Source organism: Lepidochelys kempii, chromosome 10, assembly GCF_965140285.1.
Source record: "Lepidochelys kempii isolate rLepKem1 chromosome 10, rLepKem1.hap1, whole genome shotgun sequence".
Lineage (NCBI taxonomy): Eukaryota > Metazoa > Chordata > Testudines > Cheloniidae > Lepidochelys > Lepidochelys kempii.
This window is the reverse complement of record NC_136389.1, coordinates 29,931,759-29,953,693: the sequence shown is the minus strand read 5'-3', so window position 1 is coordinate 29,953,693 and position 21,935 is coordinate 29,931,759. Positions and strand designations below refer to the sequence as shown.

At 41.6% G+C, this 21,935-nt stretch overlaps 1 protein-coding gene across 1 annotated transcript in view; it reads right to left on the bottom strand.

The window, feature by feature from the left end:
* Window positions 1-1,499: 1,499 nt before the first annotated feature.
* LOC140918003 (ectonucleotide pyrophosphatase/phosphodiesterase family member 7) overlaps window positions 1,500-21,935 on the bottom strand; it is a 40,824-nt gene continuing 20,388 nt past the window's right edge. Inside the window, exons 3-5 of the mRNA XM_073361529.2 lie at window positions 18,964-19,109; window positions 4,663-5,289; window positions 1,500-1,841 (exon numbers count right to left, since the gene is read on the bottom strand). Coding sequence (XP_073217630.2) covers window positions 1,500-1,841; window positions 4,663-5,289; window positions 18,964-19,109 — 1,115 coding nt within the window. The remainder of the gene's footprint in view (window positions 1,842-4,662; window positions 5,290-18,963; window positions 19,110-21,935) is intronic.

Below are 21,935 nucleotides of genomic sequence, written 5' to 3'. Positions count from 1 at the left end.
TTTATCTGTGCTAAAGAATGGAATGCAATGTTGGTAAAAAGGAGGAATTTTCTTTCTTTCTGAGCCTCACTTAGTCTCAGACAATGTTCTATGAAAAGCTCATCATGCCAATGTATATTGCTGTCCCTCCTCCAGAACATGTGCAAAATGATCATCTGACCAGAAGATAACTTTCTAACTGGATATTCGCCTTTAATTACAGTTGCATTTGCTGCTGTAGAACTCGTACCCGTAAAGGGTCAAGTTCCAGTCTTAAGCTTCTGTAACTCTGGCCTCAGTGGAGTTATTCCTGATTGCCAGGAGTGAGAGAGAGAGAATCGGGCCCAAAGAGGCAGACTGCTTTGTTTTGTGGGGAGACAAATAGGGGCTTGTTTACACGGTCACATAATATGCTTTACAAGGGTATAATTTCTATAACCTATTGCATGTTAATTGGTCCCTGTCGACCCCGCAGGTTCACCGTAAGTTCTCTAGTGTGCCTTACCATAGTGCTATTTCAAATACATTACATAGCACCAGCAGGGTCGACACAGATCAATTAGCACACAAAACATTAGCGTGCTTCAGTAATGAACTCTGTGACGGTGGGAAGTGACTTACCCTACTGTGCCGACAAGCCCCAAGAGAGTAGAGCCTGATTCTCCACTGTCCTGCACCTTGTGTAGCCATTTCCCACTGTGTGAAGTGGGTATGAAACGCTACTGAATCAGAACAGTAGCGTTGCGTACCAGCTTCACGCTAGTGTCAATGGCTCCACAAGGTGCAAGAGATGGAGAGTCAGGTCTACTGCATGGCACCTGGTTCTGAGGCTCAACGCTACAAGTTAAGGCACGGGCTTCAGGCACAAGAGCATCTGGCTGATCTGGGCCTGTGTAGCGCTCGTGTCAATAATGCTGCTCTGCACTGCTGCAGCACCTTTCACAAATGCATCTTAAAAGTCATCTGAGGCCGAATAAATAAAGGTTCGTGACATCCTCTTTATTACTGGCGCTCGCGTGCGGGGAAGGCAGGGACATCGGACTAGACTTTCAGGGCGCAGGGTAGGCTTGTAGGGCTTTCCCTACTGTTAGAGGGTAAAGGATTGCCCAGTGGTCAGGGTGCTGACCTGAGACTTGGAGACCTGGATTCAATTCTTTGCTTCACCACCCACAGCTTTCCTGTGTGACCGTGGGCAAGTCACCTGTTTTTGTTTTTTTTTTGGTTTTTGTTTTTGCCCCTATTTGCCATTTGTAAAATGGGGATGCCCATTACTATACTGAGTACCTTGTATAGTAGCTATTGGTAACCATTTTTACTGATGGGAATGCTGAGTGCAAAGTTAAATGGCCTATTCAGGGTCCTAGACTCTGTGTCAGCCCCAAGATTTATTTCTCCTTTTGTCTGTGTATGTACATGGTCCCAAGCATTGTAATATCTGAGCCCCAAACCCGTAATTCCCATCTCCCTCCTTCCAATGCTTTCCCCTGGTGTAACTATCCAAGCCCTAAAGAAAACTTTACTTACCTCTTCTTTCGCTGGATGGCAGTGTAAGTCACCGATGTGATGAATATTAGCACAAGCATCACTGCTATGGCACTTAAAATGAAAGCAGCAAGCAGGATGTTTGACTCTGGCTGTGAGGTATCAATGAGCATTTTCTGTGTAATTGCTAGAGATCCATTATTGGGCTGTGGATTGATGCCCAGGAGTTTGCACATCAGTGGATAAATGTGGATACTGTCAAAGGGCTCAGCTAAGTAATTCTCTTTGAAATCAGGACCAAAAGCTCTGAATATTGTCTTCATGTCCATATCCTCATTGTCAAATCCATGATCTCCTTTGTTAACATATAATATAAACCTCTGGGGGAAAAAAACAACCAACAATCAAGTTTAGCTTTATCTAGTGCCTTTCATCCTAAAGGCACCCTCAAATTTAACTTCTCATACACCAGTCACTAGTCGTACCTGAAGATGCTTCTGGGGTGAAATACCACTGCTGTATAATAGCACACGCCAATACAAACAAATGAGGCAGTGAAGGAAAATACAGTATCCAGCTGAAACAGCAAGGGAATTGTCTTCCACCTCCCTCAATTTCAGTAAGAAATGTGTGAAGAAAAGCATTAGATTCAAGAATATGCTTTGGTGTTTGCTAATTGATGCATTAGGTTGGCGTAACACTGAGCTTTGACAATTTGAGCTCATGCGTCTCTTTTAGATTTTTCAGATAATACCTCAAAAGTACGTCCACTTTTTGTTTTGTTAAAATATGGAGCCAAAATGTCATCGTAACTCTGACAATGGTCAATACACCTGATTCCCCTCTGGATGCTGAGGCCATATTTTGCCTTGATTTATGCAGCAGGGCAAGGAAGCAAGGAGCACCTTATGCTCCCTTGTGCTGGTTACCCAGGTCATGGGAAGGACAGCTGTCTCGATGGGGCTGCTATGTAGCTTCTACCCCGCTGTGGGAGTGGGTAGAGCCTTTGCTCCTGCCCCCACAAGGCACTGGCTTGCATAGCTATGCTGGTACAATGGGGAAAATATTCTGTAGCGGGTATAGGCCATCTGCAGGGGAAGTATCTGCACAGCTGGGGAACTCGGAGGCAAATTGTGACTCTGAAAGTCGCAATCTGCTTCCTGAAGTGCTCCTGGAGCAACACAATAATGCTCTGCTTCTCGCTGGAGGCTCCTGGGAAAGCCCCAGATGAGCGAACTTGGTTTTATATTGGGGGATTGTGATAATGCAGGACATGTAATTGCCAAAAATGACAGTAGTGTGAGTATAATTCCACCAAAGCTTTGCACTCTGTTACTGGATTTATAGCTTTAGCCTGATTCCATTTATCATGACATGCAGAAAGGGTGACTTCCTAGAAAAATCTTAGGAAAAGAAGGTTTGCATTGTTAAAATACTTGCAGTGATCCATTGTAGAAAGTAGGTATTGCTCCAAAAACGTTATAGTGCAATTTACCAGAACCGTAATGCACAAAGATAACAACCCATGTTAAATAGTCTAATCCAAATCTCCCGTCTGATTTAAATTTGAACAATGAGCAATTGGCAAACCTTAGGAGCTGCTTCACTGGCCACTGTGCATCCCTGTTGCTCCATAAAGTAGCTGCAGGCTCATTATTTTGGCTCAGATTAAGCTGACCAAAACTTCTGAGGACAAAACTGGAAGTTATAGTATAGACTACTGAGCGTTTGCCTACCACTTATAGGACAAGCTCTATAGCTTTTTATCTCCCCCAGATCTGTCATGTAACTATCAGCCTAACAGAGGGGAAAAAATACTCTTTCTATCAATATGGGCAAATGGATACTCTTTGCATAGAGGTGTCCATGTGGGGAAGAAAATGACAGTGTTTTTGCACAGCGACTGAAGGAATCTCTAGTTTAGCAACAGGGAAGAGCTGATCCCTTAGTATGTTTTCTAGAGTCAGAGCGGGGATATTACTTTCTAGAATTCTGAGGATGATTTTTCAAAGTTCAATGGAAACAAATTACTCACAACTAGTAATCTGGGGCCCAGAGCTGAACACAGTGTCGCACCAGAATCCTATATTTTGAGATTCAGCTTTCTTACTCTTCGAGGTGTATGATAGAAGACATGGCATTCAGATGCCAAAACTTATTAAAATGAAGATGGAAAGATGAACTGAACATATCATTCTTACTGGCCTTCCTAGAATAAAATGTTGGCTGAATATAAACTTTACTGGAACTCATTTATGGCCTGATCTGAAGCCCACTGAAATCAATGGTGGGATCTTGGAATTGTGTGGGTTTTTTTTTTAAACCCTTCAGACTCCCTTTTCACCCTGTTTCTCTAAGCGAGCACCTTGAAAGACCAGGCACTTTAAATCCCCCAAATGGCTTAATGTTTTGATTGTCCATAAGGTTCCATTGGTCAGAGGTTTTAAGGCAAGTGAATTGTTCCAAATTCCAAACCAGAGTCCTCAAAGTCTGATAAAACTCAAAGATTCATGAAGTAAAATGTGTGGGGCTCCTATGGCTTCATGGCAAAGCTCAGGTGGCACGCTCGGAAAGGTTGTAAGTCTATTTTTTTTAATATGGGCTCCATAGTTTCATAGATTTCAAGGGACCATTTGATCATCTAGTCTGACCTCTGTACAACACAGACCAGGGTATTTAACTCAGTGACTCCTGTATTGAGCCCAATTACTTGGGTTTTTACTCCCACATGTCTTCCACAAAGGCACCCAGTCTTGATTGACTGGAAGACATCAAGAGACGGAAAATCTATCTCCTCCCTTGGTAGCAATGAAAATGTTCTGTTGGTGTAATTGCTATTTTCCTGCAATTAACAGGGTAAAATAACATGTACATATTTATTTCTATAGTAGTTGCTTTTAGGATCCCAGTCATGGACCAGCAGCCAATTGCACTAAGCACTGTGTTAACAAAAAAGAAGTCCCTGCCCCAAAAAGCTACAATCAGTACCATAGGCTAATATGTCCTTATTCAGGATGTGGTAAAAATACATGTTTTATCAACTGGCACTGGAAATTGCTTAATTTATTATGGAGCAAAACCAACACTGATTACAACTTGTGGAAAAATACTGTAAAGTGACTTGTCTGTGGAATCTTCTAAAGGTTACTCTATGGCTGCCAAGAAACCTGATTGTTGTATTAGATTCAGTAATGAACTTACCCCATTAACACTATAACCAGGGTCACCATAAACCAGGATTGGTAAAACACGTTCATTTTTCGCGTAGTGGAAGTGTTCAGGAAACTCTTCTTTTTTATACACCTTTAGATGAGGATGAGCATTCTTAAGTGCCTGATATAGTTCCTCTTCTTTCCCTGGTTTTGGGGTTATCATCCCAAAGCCTCCATAGTCCAGTATGTCAAACTTGGTCAAGTTGCTGAATTTGATATATTTGGACAGTAAGATCTCCTCTACTTCAGGTTTCTTCTTTATTGTGGTCATACCGTGATCAGATGTAATGATGACATTCAGCTTATCCTTCAGGCTATGTTTCTCAATAGCTTCTACAAGGTAGCCAATGGTCCTATCAACCTGTCGAATTATCATCTTCCTGTCTTCTGTTTCAGGGCCCTTTCTGTGCCCCACTTGATCGGGTTCTCCATAGTAGAGTGTGACAAAATCAAAGTTCTCTTTGGTAAACCAGCTCATAACCATGTCAATATTTTCTCTCCACTCTGTCTCATTGCTGTCAGGATGATCAAATGACTCTACTAGAGTTCTGTCGACCGCCTGCCCCTTGTAAGTGGCACCACCGCCAGGATAATGGAATGAGGCTGTTTTTTTCCCCTGAAAAATTGAATAATGGAAGGTGATATTTGTACTATATTAATAACAGGGCAAAATCTATAACGTCAATTACTTTTGACAGCTGCGTACCACACCTATGTATTAAACAGATCTCAAAACATGAGAGCTAAGTGTAGTGTATGATCAGCATATAAAATTTCAAGAGAAGGCTGATGAACATAGCTCTTAGGATGAATACAAAGCATATATCTTAAAAATAACATTTAACATAATTTGATGGCATATGTGAAATAAACTCGCAGTCTCATCTTAGTTCTTAAGGGATGATAGATTGGATGTATATATCCACTCTCAGCCCTACTTCCTCTCTAGTTGTCTCCCCAGATCCTCCCCAAAATATCACTGCTACAGATACCATTGGCATGTTGGTGGTAGACTCCCTATGAAAAGGTAGTTACATGGAAAACCAACTACCTACTCTCTCACTCCCTTTATCCAGAGTTACCCCATCCAAAAAAGGATTGAAGCATGTTGGCTGTGCATTGTGAAAGAAGGTCATGCTGCAATGAGGAAGATTTCAGGCTGTACAGCTGGAGCCATATTGACTGAAAAAATGTTATGGTATGAAATACATCTTTAATGAATTCTGTGCACATCTGGATGGTAGAATATTAGTGTATGCAATTCAAGGAAATTAGAAATACTGAAGAACAAAACAAGAAGGGAGAGTGAGAATTTGGATTGGGTTGTGCAGGAACATCGACACAGGCAGAGTGAGACTGGGAGTTGAGAATTATAATTAGGAAAAGGCCTAAACTGCTGACTTTGGATCTGAATCCAGATCCATCTTGGCGTTTATGCCAAGTTCAGAGAGATTTAATCCAGGATTACCTGTTTGCCCTTCTATAATAAGCCTGCGTCACGCAACTGGATCCAGGAAGGTCAACCCCAAATATTCAGCATTCATGAGTCAGGCCTCCCAAAATCATGGGACTAATAAAAATCATTAGTAATGTTGGGTTCTTTTCATTTGTCTTGTGGTTCTGAAGCAATTGGTATTCATGTTTTCCAGCTTTCCTCTGCCACTTTGAGGGCTAGAAATTGAATCTTTAATGAAAACAGAGATCATCATGAAATAACATGATTCCAGAAGATGAGGCTTTAAGGAAAGCCCAGGATAACATGAGAGACACAACACTGTGAATATGAACTTTGGTTGGTGGCCTGTCTGAAACCATAGTATATATTCTTCCTTTCTCCTTCCACAGCCTTAAGGCATAGCGTGTCCATGTTTTTTGCCACTTATTTGGGGCTTGTGCTGGTCTGTTCAGGCTTGAGTGTCATGTTGATGAATTTGACTTCTCTCTCTATTCTGCATAATATTTCTCTAGGTTACTTACTTTTTTCTTTTTCCAAATGGTGTCCATATTATCACTTGCTATGGAAGTCATGTTGGTGGCATTCTTAAAGTCTATCTTAAATATGGCCACTATAATCATCTTACCATATTGGGTGCTTTAGGTAGGTTTGTTCTACTTAGAATTTCTGTGGCAAGAAACTCTTTCCAATGGACTCTGAACACCTTCCGCAGGCATTTAGTTAGAAATTGATAAGATCAACTCATTCCGACTGTTCATTTCTGTGACTCTGCTCCACAAAATTTTGAATTTTTGTGACCATACCAATTTTTCCAAATCTTTTCAAGTTTATTATATGGCACCATGGATTATTTGTATTGATGCTGTTAGAGGGCATTCTGCTTTATAGACATCTAAGACATGTTTCCCCCCACTCAAGGAGCTTACAATATAAATGGGCAGAATACAGACAAAAGAAGGAGGAAGGGAAGTATAAACAAGCAAAGGGATTGTGTGGTATATTTGGCCACTGTCTGATTAGCTCATGTCATTGGATTTCTTTTTTATGTTTAAATTACAGTGTGAGATAAATTTAAATGATTATAAGGTAAGGCATGTGAGCAGGGATGGGTTCTGAGAGGTGAAGGTGCTTTCTGTACATAGTGTTTACTTATCTCCAGTAAACATGGCCCCTCACCTGAAGGGGGAAGCAATTTAATCTGAGGAGATGCATTATACAAATGTAAAGGGTGAGTCCTGCTCTAAAACTCCCTGACTTTAAACTCCCACTGTCATAAATACAAAGGGAAGGGTAATCACCTTTAAAATCCCCCTGGCCAGAGGAAAAATCCTTTCACCTGTAAAGGGTTAAGAAGCTAAAGGTAACCTCGCTGGCCCCTGACCAAAATGACCAATGAGGAGACAAGATACTTTCAAAAGCTGGGAGGAGGGAGAAAAACAAAGGGTCTGTGTCTGTCTGTGTGATGCTTTTGCTGGGGACAGAACAGGAATGGAGTCTTAGAATTTAGTAAGTAATCTAGCTAGAGATGCGTTAGATTATGATTTCTTTAAACGGCTGAGAAAATAGCTGTGCTGAATAGAATGAATATTCCTGTCTGTGTGTCTTTTTTGTAACTTAAGGTTTTGCCTAGAGGGATTCTCTATGTTTTGAATCTAATTACCCGGTAAGGTATTTACCATCCTGATTTTACAGAGGTGATTCTTTTTTACTTCTATTAAAAGTCTTCTTGTAAGAAAACTGAATGCTTTTTCATTGTTCTCAGATCCAAGGGTTTGGGTCTGTGGTCACCTATGCAAATTGGTGAGGCTTTTTACCAAACCTTCCCCAGGAAATGGGGTGCAAGGGTTGGGAGGATTTTGGGGTGGAAAGACGTTTCCAAACAATGTTTTCTCAGGAACCCAGATAAAGTTTGGTGGTGGCAGTGGAAGTCCAAGGGCAGAGGGTAAAATAGTTTGTACCTTGGGGAAGTTTTAACCTAAGCTGGTAAAAGTAAGCTTAGGAGGTTTTCATGCAAGTCCCCACATCTGTACCCTAGAGTTCAGAGTGGGGAAGGAACCGTGACACCCACTCATGCCACTGATTTCAGTGGCAAGAGTCACATTGACTTCAATGAGGTAAGATCAGGAGCAGAGTCAACAGCGATCTGCAATGAAGGGCTAAGTGAAAGAAGGGGGTGTTAAGGAGGGATTGGAAGGTGGAGAGGCAGACGCGTGGCACATGGGAAGTGGTGGGGTGGGGGTAGGGAAACCTTCAGGTCACCACCTGCCTGTTGCTGGAAGAGAAGTGGGGGCCAACCTCTTGTGCTGGGATCAGCACATTGTCAGCATTTCATTTATTATCCATTGGGCTATTGTCCAAATAAGCTGGAGGCCTCAGAGCTATTAGGGTCCTACTCACTGATGGGTTCTGTGTGCATTATAGTGAGTTTCAGCACTTTAAAAATGCTTTACAGAGCGTAACTAATTAATCACATGAGCAGTTGATCAATACATGGTATTATCTCAAATTTACACACCAGGCAGAGACATTAAATGTCAAGATCATGACCAAGAACTAGGATTAAAATGCAAGTGAGTCTCTTGCCTTTCAATTAGTCTAAGTCCACTGGCCCATGCTGCCTCACAAGCTAGTGAGCTACTCCTCCTTTTAGCCTGTTTCATGTACTGCATGCTGGATAATAACACAAAAGACTCTACACTTGTAAAACTAAACTGGCTCTTTATTAACAGAACTATTTAAAGAGCTGCTGCAACTGCAGCTTCCATTCTAGCCATGTGCACACAGACTGACTTCCTTGTACCTCTTCCAAACTCTTCTTCTGCAACTTGTGCTCCTTCCTTCTAATTCCATGCAGTTTACCACATAGCCAGGGGTCACAATGGCTGCTCAGCAGGGAAGCCTGCTCAGCTGCAGGTAACTGGCTGGAAGCAGCTTGCAGCATCCCTGGCTTCTTTTTTGAATTGGTTTGAGGCTCAAGCAGAATTCAAGAGACCTTGGGGTCATATGTTTCACACACTGAAAAGTCTGTCATGGACCACAGTTAGGGAAGAGAGTTGTAAGGAACTATGGCTTCTGGAAAAGTCATAGTCAAAAATTTGTATCCCTTGCAATTAGTTTACCATCCCAAGGTACTCTTCTTTGTAAGTAAAAGGGCCAGAAACGTACTGCCCCCATATTCTCCATGTAGTTACTCCAGTTGTTACCTGTGTAACTTCTTGAAATCACTAGTGATATAGTAACGTAAAATGGAGCTACACACTAGAAAATCAGGCTCACTGGTTCGTTATGACAATTGAGATTAGCCACGATATTTCTAAGCCCCAAAAATCAGGGGATGAGAAGAGGTGGAAAATATGGCTTTAATTATGCAGAAAATATCAACTGAAGAGGGAACAAAAAGCAAGCAGCACATATTAAATAAGAATTTTATCAAAATTGCACTGCCAGAGGGCTCAGATTTCATTTTTACACATGGCACATGAAGTACATTTTCATTGTTATGTAAATAAAGACCTTTGATCCTTGCAATTTTATTTATCCTTGCAGATTTTATTACTTGCTTGGAGGTCACCATTGGCCTGGTAATTCCCTAGTTGATTTTAAAGAACCCTGACCCAAAATGTGAAATAGGCTTTTGTTTCTGCCACTCTCTGATTCACAGTCTTGTACAAACTCTCAGATTATACTGGAGAGAAGTCACACAAGACCTTGTACTTATTCCATTGAGCATGTTCATAATGCGATATTCTGATATAATTAACATCCTGGAAAGCTGCTGAAATTAAGTTTTTAAAGAAAGAAACATGTCTGTTTTAAAGTGTTTTTCTATTAAATGCAGTGTTAATTCCTCATTTTTGAGGTGTAGCCTATAGGTACAGGTACATAAGTCATAGGTATGGATTAAGGTAGTAATACAAAGGCTTACATGTATCGAGCCTGTAAAGACAATATCTTAACCACACTAATGAAGGTATAAGCCCCCAAAAGCCTTTGCATAAGCAGCTAACCAATGATACCTTAAGATCTAGGGTTACTCCTGGTTAGCTGAATATGCTAAGGCTTTTGGGGGCCTATGCCTTAGTTAGGGCTTGTCTACACTTACTGTGTCACTGTAGTGCATACTGAAGATGTTACCGATGCCAACGGGAGAGCTTCTCCTGTTGGCGTAAGTACTCTACCTCTCCGAGGGGCTCCAACTATGTCGATGGGAGAAGCCATCCCATTGACAAAGCGCTGTATACACCAGGAGTTAAGTTAGTATAACTGTGTTGTTCAGGGGGTGTGGATTTTCCACACCCATAAGCAATGTAGTTATAGCACCATAAGTTTGTCATGTAGACCAAGGCTCAGTTTGGCTAAGCTATTGTCTTTACAGCTCAACACCTGTGGGCCATTGCATTACTGCCTTAATCCATATCTCTGGCTTACCTGTAGGCTATTTTGGATCAGACTAGCACATCATAAGCCACCTATGAAGTTAATTCTCACTGGGCAGGAGGAACAGAATGTCTAAATTGTTGAGCTATGACAGAACATTCTTTCTGCTATTGGAAGAGGAGGAACAGGTCTCTGAATGTTTGCCAATGGCCTGCCACTCATCTGGTAAGTGGGTTTGATCTTTTCAGGCCTGATCCAAAGTGCATTGAAGTCAGGGGAAAGGATTTTATGGTCAGAAGACCGTGATCAGTTAGTCTGATCTCCTGCACCTACACAGGCAATAGAATTTTACCCAGTGATTCCTGAACTGAGTCCATCCATTTGTGGTTAAGTTAGAGAATATCTTTGAGAAAAAGATCATACGAGAAGACTTCAAATGATGGATAATCCACTGTATCCCTTGGTAAACTGCTCCAATTACCTTCATTGTGGAAAAATGTACATTTTAGTCCCATTTTGAAATTTGCTGATCTAAGCTTTTCAGCCTTTGGATCTTATCTGTTATTTTAAAGAGACTTCTAGTATCAGAGACCATATGAACTAGAAAATGTCTATTAAGCCCATGAGGAAATGTAAAATTTTGTGATGTACAGAACCTTACAGAACTGCTATAATAGGGTATTGGTTTTCTGTGGGATCATTGCTTTATAACCTTATCCCCACTTAGTCTTTTTAGCAGTGGGGAGAAAGGCAGAGGGCTTATAGCAATCTGGAGACAGGACTGGTAGTGGCACAACTGAAAGAAAATGATCGCAGATCAAATTTTTCTCATTTACACTCCTGTGGAGTAGCTGCAGTTCTATGGATGTACCTGAGTTTGGATCTGTGAGTAGGCCCATAGGCCTCCTGCAGGAGGCCTCATGGTCCTGCCACACCCATCCCAGAAAAGGAACAGTGCAGCTAAGTCCTCCAAGTGGCCTAGAGAGGCTGCAAAGGGCTAGCCAACCAGAGAGGCTACAGGGAGCAGCCAATCAGGACCCAGGAGGGCCATATAAAAAGGAGATGTAGAGCTGGAGACAGGCAGCTCCTTGCTGGAGTCAGAGGAGTGCAATGGTGCTCCTGGCTGGCCAAAAGGAACTGCAGCACCATGGACAGCTCATTGCCAGTAGGGACCAGGGCAGTGAGGAAGAGCTCCTGGCTGCCTCAACATAAAGAGCTTGGTGAAGTAGATTTAAAGCTAACAAAGACCTATCTGCATACTGTCTTACCTATGCTTTGCATTCCCCTATGTAGGCATGACTTAATCTGGGTGTCCCCTGTTCTCTCTGGGCACTGAGTTACAGCTTGCTTGCTGCAGAGCCTGGCTCTCAAGTTAACCTCTCTTGCATGCTGACTCTGTGTCCTTCTAGGCTTCCAGCTGAGCTGACCACCTTCCCCTTTCCCTTCAGCCAAGGGCACCCTTTTAACCCCTCAGGTTCTTTTGATTTCAGCCCGAGGCTGGTAAAAGAAAAACCTCCTATTTTGGATGGTTCTCCCCCCCCGTCCCCAATTGATGGCCCAGGCATTTTAAACTCTTTTGAAGCAGGTACCTGAGAGGCTGCCATTGTTTTACCTTTCCTGGATTCCTTAACAACTCCCCTTTACAGCCTCCTTTGATTGAATTCTATGCATTTGGCCAGGCAACAATGCAAATTTGAATAGGGGAAAAACCAAGTTAAACACGATATTCCTAAAAACAACATACAGGCACTTTCTCTGTTAGTCACAGGCTTTGAGAACTGAATCTGTGCCTGTCTGGCAGCATATGACAGTACACAGAACTACCACTAAGCTCCCACCAGACTAGCTTAACTAGCCTCCAAAATCAGCCCCCTTGACACCAGTTTCATTGAACCATGTCAGAGACAGAGAAAGAGGGAGTATGGACTGAGGAATAAAATGTTAATAAAAAGGGGTCACCTGGGATTCTCCACTATGAGGATGGAGAGCCAGGTTTAGTTACTGTTCCCAAGCATAGAAGACTGTTTTGCAGTTAGAGCAGGAGCTGGCAATCAGGATTCCTGGGCTCTGTCACTGTGACCTTGAACAGGTTACTCAACATGCCCAGTGACTGAGTTTCTGTTGTCAAAACATTGAGATTTTGAGGGTAGGTGGTATGAAAGAGGCCGCAATGAGGAGTCATTTATCTCTCAGGGCTTTTGTAGATTCTCTTTCCTTCTCCTACACAGAAGTTAGGGGGGGAAATCTACCCCTGTAAATAATTTATAGTATTTTGATTTAATTAAATGACTTTCAAACTAGCACTTACTTTTTTTCTCCATTGACTTTAATTATAGATTATTCGCCTGAGGCTCATAAATCTGAAAAAAATTGTTTCTGGTGACATTCTTTTCTACATCATTTAGGATTATCGAAAGGTCAAAAATAACTTCAAAGTTAATGTTACGACGGGAAACACCAGAGAAGGCAGAAGACACATCCTAGTTCGTAATATCGTTAATGAAAGAATATTACAGAAATAATAGCAGAAAGTATGATCAATACAGTACCAGCTCCAAAACCAGATTCCAGGAGGCTGTATGTCCTGTTTAGGACCAGAAAAATCAACTGAGGAAGCAATGGGTAAAATACTTTGGCTGAAACTTCTTTTCACTGAAAAATGCAGATTTGGGTTGGCCATAATGTTCTGCGAATTTGTGACAAATTCAGTGAATTTATTTCACTCTCCTCCCCACCCAAATTTTAAACCAATCAGAATGTTTTGTTTTGACATTGACAGAATGAAAACTTTTTTTAAAAATTCAAAATAAATTTGTTTCAAAACTTACTTAAATGTTATTTTAAAAAAACACAAACAAAAATGAAACAAAATATTTCACTTGACCTTAAATGATCTTCCCCCATCCCAACTTTTTGATTTGTCTCAAAATTTGAAAAATCCTTGTTTTAGGTCAGCCCAAAACAAATTTCCTCCCAATTATTTGTCTTTTCAGATCAGCCAGGAACCAAAAAATCAGTCATGCACACAGCTCTTCTTCAAGTTGCTTATACTGGCTTCAAGAATTTGGAAGTTGTTGTTCTATAATCATGTTTAAAGGCCCTGAGATGGGTGACCCCACTGTGCTGGGCACTGTATACCCACACAAAGAGACAGTCTCTGCCTAAAGAGCTCACAGTCTAAAAAGATATGACAGGAGAAAAGGGTGGGAGGGGAAATAGAAGCACAGAGAGAGGAAGTAACTTGCCCCTGGTCACAGCAGAGATGGGGATAGAACTCAGGTGTCCTGACTCCCATTTACTTCTCTGTCCAGCATGCCAGTGTTTCTCAGCTTGTCCATCCTTTTATCCAAAATCAAAGATTTTCACAATCTTCCCCCCTTCACATTTATAATAAAAGTACGACTGAACAATGTTGCAATGCTAATTCATTTGTGTGTTTTTGTTTTTAGAAGCTGACATAGAATAGCTGACTTTGAAGGATAGAAAGATGTAGGGAGTAGGGGAGTGAGATTTTTCTTTGCTTTTTATGGTAATGCAATTTCAACACCTCATGACCCACCTGGTTGCTTTTTGTGACACCTGTGGGGGTCTTGAGCCACTGGTTGAGAACCACTGTCCTAGATCTCACTACCTCCCAACTTGCCTTAGAGTGGATGATAATCATGTGACTAACTGGCTTCATATACTTCTTGTGTGAATGTTTTGAATGCGAGTCTCTGCAGCCTAAGAGGCTGAAATGATGATGTGGCCAAATGCTTTTAGGGGAATTCCTCACATCCCTAATTCCAACTAACAGTTTAATAAAACACTATGAAAATATCCTGTTCAAACAAGTGGGTATTTACTGTTCTTTCCCCCATTTTATTAACATAATCAACTTTATTAGCAGCAATCAATTTACAATATTGTTGGTTTTATTGGGACCATTATTTTCTGTTCCAGCTGCATTTGTTTATTACAATGATCACAGCTATTACTGTTATGCTTATTAATCTTGAAAATGCTTGCGCTTACAGCGTGATGACTTTTTGTAGTCTGTTTCCCCAGTATAAGGAGTTTGGGACTCTGTGCTCCTTTTGCACTTTCCTTTGCACTCTGTTTTCAGTACAAAATCCATTGAATTGAACCTTGAACACCAGTTTGGGCTTTATTACTGTTCCACGTTAGTATCAAATTAGCATCAGCTCTCTTGCTGTGTAAGGGTGAATTTCTTTGTTTAAAGAGGAAAAAAAAAAAGCTACATTTCCCATGGGAAACAGAATGATCAGAACAGAAATATCAGAGGTAATGTCATTCAAGCAAGGCCATATAAGGGCATTCTAGAGAGTCATCCTCCTTCAATATTATGGTTCAATGCTCTAGATCCTCATTCTACCATTCCATTGATTTTCCCCCCACCCCCCTCAGCCTTTTCAACATACCTCCAGGGAAATAAATCTTTACTCAAATTTCCCTTTTAAAGTCTGTTAACAGTGGATCGATTTTATTAATTTTTTAAATCTTGTTTATTACTCTAAAACCTAATATCGATGAGTTGACATTTGTCAACATTTAATTTAATTACCAACAGTCCAGACATGCACAGATGGTTTAATATTTTAAAACAACAGTGGCCTGTAAAAGTTCGTTGTATTCATCTAGGCACTAACTTAGGCTAAAATAGGGATGAGGGACTTTGATCTGGGAACCTCAAATTGTTCTGTGGACACTAATGAAATAAGATTCCAAAGATCCCTGTGAACAGATGAGTCTTAACCATATGCCATTTACAAATTGGGAAACTGAGGCACAGGATGTGCAAATGACCTCTGTATGTGTGTGTTGCTCTCTTGTGCCTTATTGCATTCAGCTTGTGTACAGTCTCTGGGCAGAGACCATCTCTCATCACGTTATTGTATGCCACCTAGCACGTTATTGGATGCTCAAACCCTCCCTGCCCACCCCCATTCCTCCCAATTCAAAATTTGCCCAAGGTCAGCCAGTGTGTCAGTGGAGAGGAGAGAATGCAGCACAGAAATACTGACTGCCAATCTCAGATTCTAATCACTAGAAAATTTTGTTCATTGCTGACATTGATTAGACCAGACTTCAGCAGGGAGCTAGGTGACTAAGGGGATCAGTAATGGCATATTAAATCTTTTGCCTCAAGGTTAAAAGTCTAAAGTCAGCCAAGACTGGTAGTGGCCAAAGGTTGTTTGTACTTCACCTCTGCTTTTGCATCCTCCCACCTCCAATGGGGATCCCACCAGATTGGGAGGAGAGGCGGGCTCTGTCACCTTGGAAGAACAAATTTACATATATGCTGCAGACTTGTATGTATTTATTTACATTTACACACACTGAGAAGTGCAGTCCACACATTCTAGCAGCTCTTGATAATTCCCTGCCATTGGAGGGCCCTGGAGTGCTGGTGGCCCCTTAGTCTTATTTGTTGCATCCCTGATTAGTCGTCTTAGTTCTGAAATGCTTTGATCTAACTCAAGTCTTCCTGTAGGGGTATGTGGGTGAAACTTAATGACCCGTGACATACAGGAGACCTGACTAGATGATCTGATCTCTTTTGGCCCTTAAACTCTATGAAACTTTAAACTACCAATGTCAAAACTTCATTGACACTAAACCTCGGCCATCCTCTCCTCTGTAAACCCCAACCACCAAGCCAGGCGAATTGAAACTTAAACCATCTTCTTCTTCCAACAATTAATCATCCTTGCAATCCTCCCCACTTCTCAAATTCTTGGGGAAAACTGATGGACTTCATCTTAAATCGTAAAACCATTCAATCCGGACTATTTCAGCCCAAGGCAGGAGGAGTGAATTCCACAGAGGACCAATAGGGCTCCAGGTAGATCTTCAAGCTAAACAGTATGGTATGGGAGAGTGTCACAGAGTGACTGGCCTCTTTAAGAGCACTGGGTGGGGGTGGGGGGATCCACATCTGTGCCATAATCAATTAGCTGCTTCCTAGCCCAAAGGGGAAGGGCTAAGGGGGTCAGGTGATAGCTTAATGTACACCTGGGCTTCATAAAAGGGCTGAGTGAGAGCAGTTTGGAGAGGAGCTTCAGGGAGTGGGTAGGCTCCTGTGAAAGCCCTGAGCCCTGTTTGCAATTTGTCCTGTGTCCAGAACAAGGGAGGACACCAGGAACAGAACCCAGCAGGGGCTGAGGACAGAACTCCAAGGGAATGAGCTTGGGTGCTTGGTGCACTATCCTAAAGCCAGAAAGACTCTCAAGAGTGGCTAGGAACAGGGCCCAGAGTAGCTCCTGAAGGGCAGTAGAAGCTTTTTGTTTGTTGTGACTTCTTAGTTGGACTCTTGCTGGAGGGGATTATGTTTTGTATGTGACTTGACCGGAGAGCTAAGCCAAATCTCCAGCACAGACCAGTGTCTTAGAGAGCTGAGGAGACCCACAAAGGGGCGGGGGAGCAGAAAACTGAGGCAGAGATCACTGATCATGCTACATGTGGCCAGAAGTGGGTGGTACAGGGCAGCTAGGCTCTCTGACAGGGAGGTTGACAGGTGTTCTCTCAGTAAGGAAGGTTCTAAGCCATTTAATTCTCTCCTGCTTTCAATCCAGCACCATTCATAAAGAGTGGATGAACAGAGCTTGACATTAATTTGTTTAGAAATTTTACTGGGTCCCCCTTTCCCAAGGCTCCCACTAAACCTGACACCAACAAGAACAGTTTACAAAGACCAGCCAAATCAATGCACGGTGTATTGAAACTCACTAGGAATGCTGGAAGGAGCAGGCTCCAAAGTGAAGTCCCTACAGTGACAACATCTAACAGCTGGTCATAGAAAGTTTCAGCTCTGTGACTGACCGAGTGACCCAGTGTGATTCTTACTTCATGATCAGAAATAGAGAGAGGCAATCTCTTGGCTCAACGGATGCCAGGTCACTGGCATTCCTGCTGATCCCCAATACTGAATATCAGCGCAATCTACTTGCCTTAATTCTCAACCATTTCTATCAAGAATACTTCTTAGGCCTTGATTCACCAAAGTACTTAAGCATGTGCTTTAACTGTAAGCCGTCACATAGTCTCTCTGCAATGAGGAGAGAGAAGAGTGAACAGTGTTAGAGTTGAAAAGGACCTTGAAGGTGAGGACAAGAAGCCTGGACTTAACAGAAATCTGTTTAGCCACATTAAATCCTGGTATATTTATTGAAAAGATTAATCCCTTTTCTGAATAAATTTCTTGGTTCAGGAGTCCCCAAACCTCTCATTTTTGGTTAGGCTATGCTGAGGGATTTTGTGGCATTGGTGAATTGGTGCCCCAATGGGACTCTTTCACAAAAGGCCGTTAGGTGATTCAACCATTGCTCTGATTACCTCCACCGAAAGCATACCAAATATCCTGCATTGTGAAAGAATGTTGGCAAAATCACCTTGATAGAAAGAAAACATTTTAGCTTTACTAAAGGTTAATTCATCAATCTCCACAAAACTTGCCATAATGGACCAAGGAGTGCAATGGATTTCTTGATGGTGAATTCTGTCCAAGACCATGTTCCAGGCGGCCCATGCAAGTAAAATTTTGATGAATGGAGTTCTAATGTTGAGTGAGTTGGCCTGCAGCAATCAGGTGGCTGTAACTGTAAGCCAGAGTGTTTTGGTTTGTGGAAGAATGCTTGCAGTCTGCTATAGGGTAAGTGTGGAGTTAAGAACTGGATGCATCAATTTAACATTTGTCTGCCAGATGAGTGAGTCATCAATTCAGATGTCTGTCGTGTTCTTCATTACATGAGCTTGCTGAACAATCACTTATAAACTCAGAGGAAAGGGAGGGCACAAAAAAAAGCTCAGATTATGAGTGATGGGGGTGGAGAGGAACAAATACGCAAGTGTAATTGGCAATCAAACCCTAGGAATCAGACACAAATTGCAAACACCAGAGGAACTACAGCCCAAAATCCTATAATATGCACCCCCAGTGTAAGATAAAGATCTTTAGGGCCATATTATTAAAGCCTAGCACAAAACAAGTGCCTGTCAAAATGCATGTGGTGCACTATGCTGTACAAACTCACTGTTGCAAACACAGGTACCTATTAGCTGGTAATTCCATACACCAATAGATAAGCAGGCTGTTATCCTGTTTGCATATGCAAATACGGCTTTTGCAAGGGCAAAGGCTACATGTACATTGTAATGTTCCTTTGTCCTTTTGGTTTTGTATCCTATGAGGATGTTGAGCCTGATTCAAACCCCTCTGAAGTCAATGGAAGAACTCCCAATGACTTCGCTGGCCATATAGATTTCTTTGGATATGCCACCAATACTTAGCCGTGATGTGTGAAATAAGTCACTGATCTAGCCACTGCTTAGCAAACATAGCTTCAGTGTTGCTTGATGTAGTACTGTACATGTTCCATTCAAGCAAAGGGATGAAGTTACTAAAATGCAAACCTAAGCGCAGGTATCATTACATAGCGTCAAGACTTTCTATGGTACCTGGTTCTGAGCTGTGATCCATAATGGCAATACCCCATTGTCCCACCACTCTGTCTTGTTTTGGGTTGCCTTATGAGAATACTTCCTCAGGGTCTCTGGGTTAAACATCAGATTGTGAATCACTCCATGATCTTCAATCCAGCGACCTGGCATGCAAAAGAGGATGAGAGAAGAGATAAACATGGAGAATATCTCTGAAAAGGAAATAAATAAGGATGTCACATAGGTGTGATGTTGCAAATCGTGGAAACACACTGCAGTCATTGAACAAGCTCTTTCCAGATAAATGGCTTCAACTGTTCCAGCTAACTGGGAAGAAGTATAAGGAAAAGAGAGGGCATGGGTAGACCTCCCTGGAACAGAATGGTTTACCACTATTGCAAAAAATCACAAAAATCACAAAGATGAAGCTAGCAATGAATGGCTTGAATTTCCAAAGGGTCAAATCTTCATTGTATTGAATTTTGTGGAAGAACTGCCCATTGATGTAAATAAAGCAGGATGTGGCCTAAAGAATTATAGCTAGTTAAGGCAAGACTATCGCACTGTATTTTAATAATTCTATTGTTTTACTAATTTTATTTTTACCACAGTTTTGTTAAAAGCCCATCTGCAGCCCTTTTCATTCTCACTGAAGGGGTTGGTGAATGGGATGTCAGAGGGGGATCTAGATGTTTGGTGGTTTGATGTATCCGTGTTAACCTGCCTAGATCTGATGAGCTGGGTAAGGAAGAAAGAGTGAGTAAAATCTGGTCCTTTTTTCACATATTAATTCTTCATCAAATAAACGATTTCATGAATAACTGTTTTACATTATTTGATCAGCTCAATAGCTGGTAAAATTCTGTATCTCAAGTAATAGTGCTGGATTTGTCATGCTTTTTCATTATTTTGCTGGCCCTACTATGATGCTCCATGTGTCCTCAAGAAGTAGTAATGATGCATATTAACAAACGGAAATCCTCCATCAGAGGTTCTGATGCTGTGATGGGAATATTAGAAATCAAACCTTTGGTGACTCAAACCAGATTGAATTGTGTTCTTCCTTTTATAAACTCCCATTGGGATACAAATCCCTTTTCCTTGGAGTTTGAATTGTGCTAGATAAGAGGAAGTGCTGAGCTCTCTGAATAAATGCTTTGGGCCTGGAGAGCACTCCTGGTTCCCTGGGGAGAGCGTATGATTTGGACTACACATCCACATATGGGAGTAAGACGTGAACCCCCAGTTACACTTTTCAGGGACTGCCCAGATACTGAGTCCAGATGGATAGGTGTGAGGAGCAGGAGGGCTTACAGGCCATTTACTCCCTTTGCAGAAGAGGCGGGTGGGTCAAGGAATGGATAGAGTCTTGGGTCCATCCCTTGCTTGCTGGGCAGCATTGCTGAGTCAATGTGGTAGGGGGTGGAGTGTTAGTAATTTACTGCTCATATAGGACAGCAGTACCTTGCTACACACCTCCCCCACCCACCTCTCTCTGAAGAGCAAGAGAGACCTGTAGCCCCCTGAGCCCCAAATCCCTGGTATGCTCCTGGGCTGATGCAGCTACATGGCTCCCTTTTATTGTGAGCTATGTCCTTGTGACAAACTCTACTCTTCAATACATTTTTATAGGATTTATCATGTTGATAAACAGAGTAAGAGAGCTGATCATCATATGACTTCCATTTAATCCTGGTTACAGATGAATGAACATCAGTGGCTAGATTCATGAGCCTGTTTCACGTGACAAGCTCTGCTGGCAACACAGACTGTGAGGAAAGCACAAGCAAATGAATAATTCACTCTGTTCCAAATAGCTACTCTTCATGCTTTGCCTTGCCACTCTGAGTGTATGGAGAAGTGCAGTTAACCTGGCATTGCACAGGACTAGATGATTTTATGCAATTCACCAGGATTTCTAGTTACATATTATTAAAGTAGGCGTGAACCAGTTTTCCTGGCCTGTGAGGTTTTTAAGATTTGAAAATTTTCCCATCCCAAAATGGGATAAAATGTTAATCTTGAAAATTTTTGTGAACTGAGAATCTGTTTTGGTTTTCTGTTTTCCCTTCAGGTCAAGTCAATTGAGAGAATGTGTTTCAATAATATTTGATATGTTTGTTTTGATTTTGACACTTAAATCTTTCTTTTTAGTGTAAATTAACAAGCTTAGAAAAGTCATTCTGAATTGAAAAATGTAAGTTCTAAAAAGTCAGAATGGGATGTTTTGACAGTTTTGAAACTTTATTCAAAAATGTTTCGAACAGGAATATTGATCAAATCTAACTCTTCCTTTTGAACAGCTGCAATGAATTGACATCTCCCAATATAAAAGTTTTGTCGGCAAAATGTTTTGTTTTGGGTCACTTTGATGTTGAATTTGATTAATAGAAAATGTCCATTTTGGCCAAACTTTTCTAGTTTCTTGACTAAACAAACTGCACAAAACAAACCTACCCCGACCCCCCCCCCCAAAGAAGTTATTCAGTCTTCAGTTAAAAAACAATTTTTTAAACCAATTTTTTTACTGAAAACTGATATATTGTTTATCAAATTGTTTTAGAAAACTAAATATTTTTAATAAAACAAATATTTTTGGAAACGTCTTTTGAAAAATAATAGGCATTTTTTGACAAGCTCGATGCACCTGTTTCAGTACTCTGCTGGCAAAGGCCCCTGCTTCTGGAAGTGGTTATATGCCTGTGACCAGTTCTTATCTCTAGTGTCAAGGAGTTCCATTGTCTAGGCCAGCTCCTGTGAAAGTCCCAAACCCTGCAATCCCCTTTCAGTCAATAGTTTCACAGTTCCAATAGCTGTTGTGGGAGATCATGGTTGTGGACAGAGAGAAGATTTTTCCAGTTCACAGGGCCAGTCTCATGGATGGCTTTGACTATCAGGACAAAGACTTGAACTGGACTTTCTCCATGGGGAGCCAGTGCAGTGATCAGTGCACCAGCATCCTGTGGAGATCTTTGTAGCAAACCAGATAG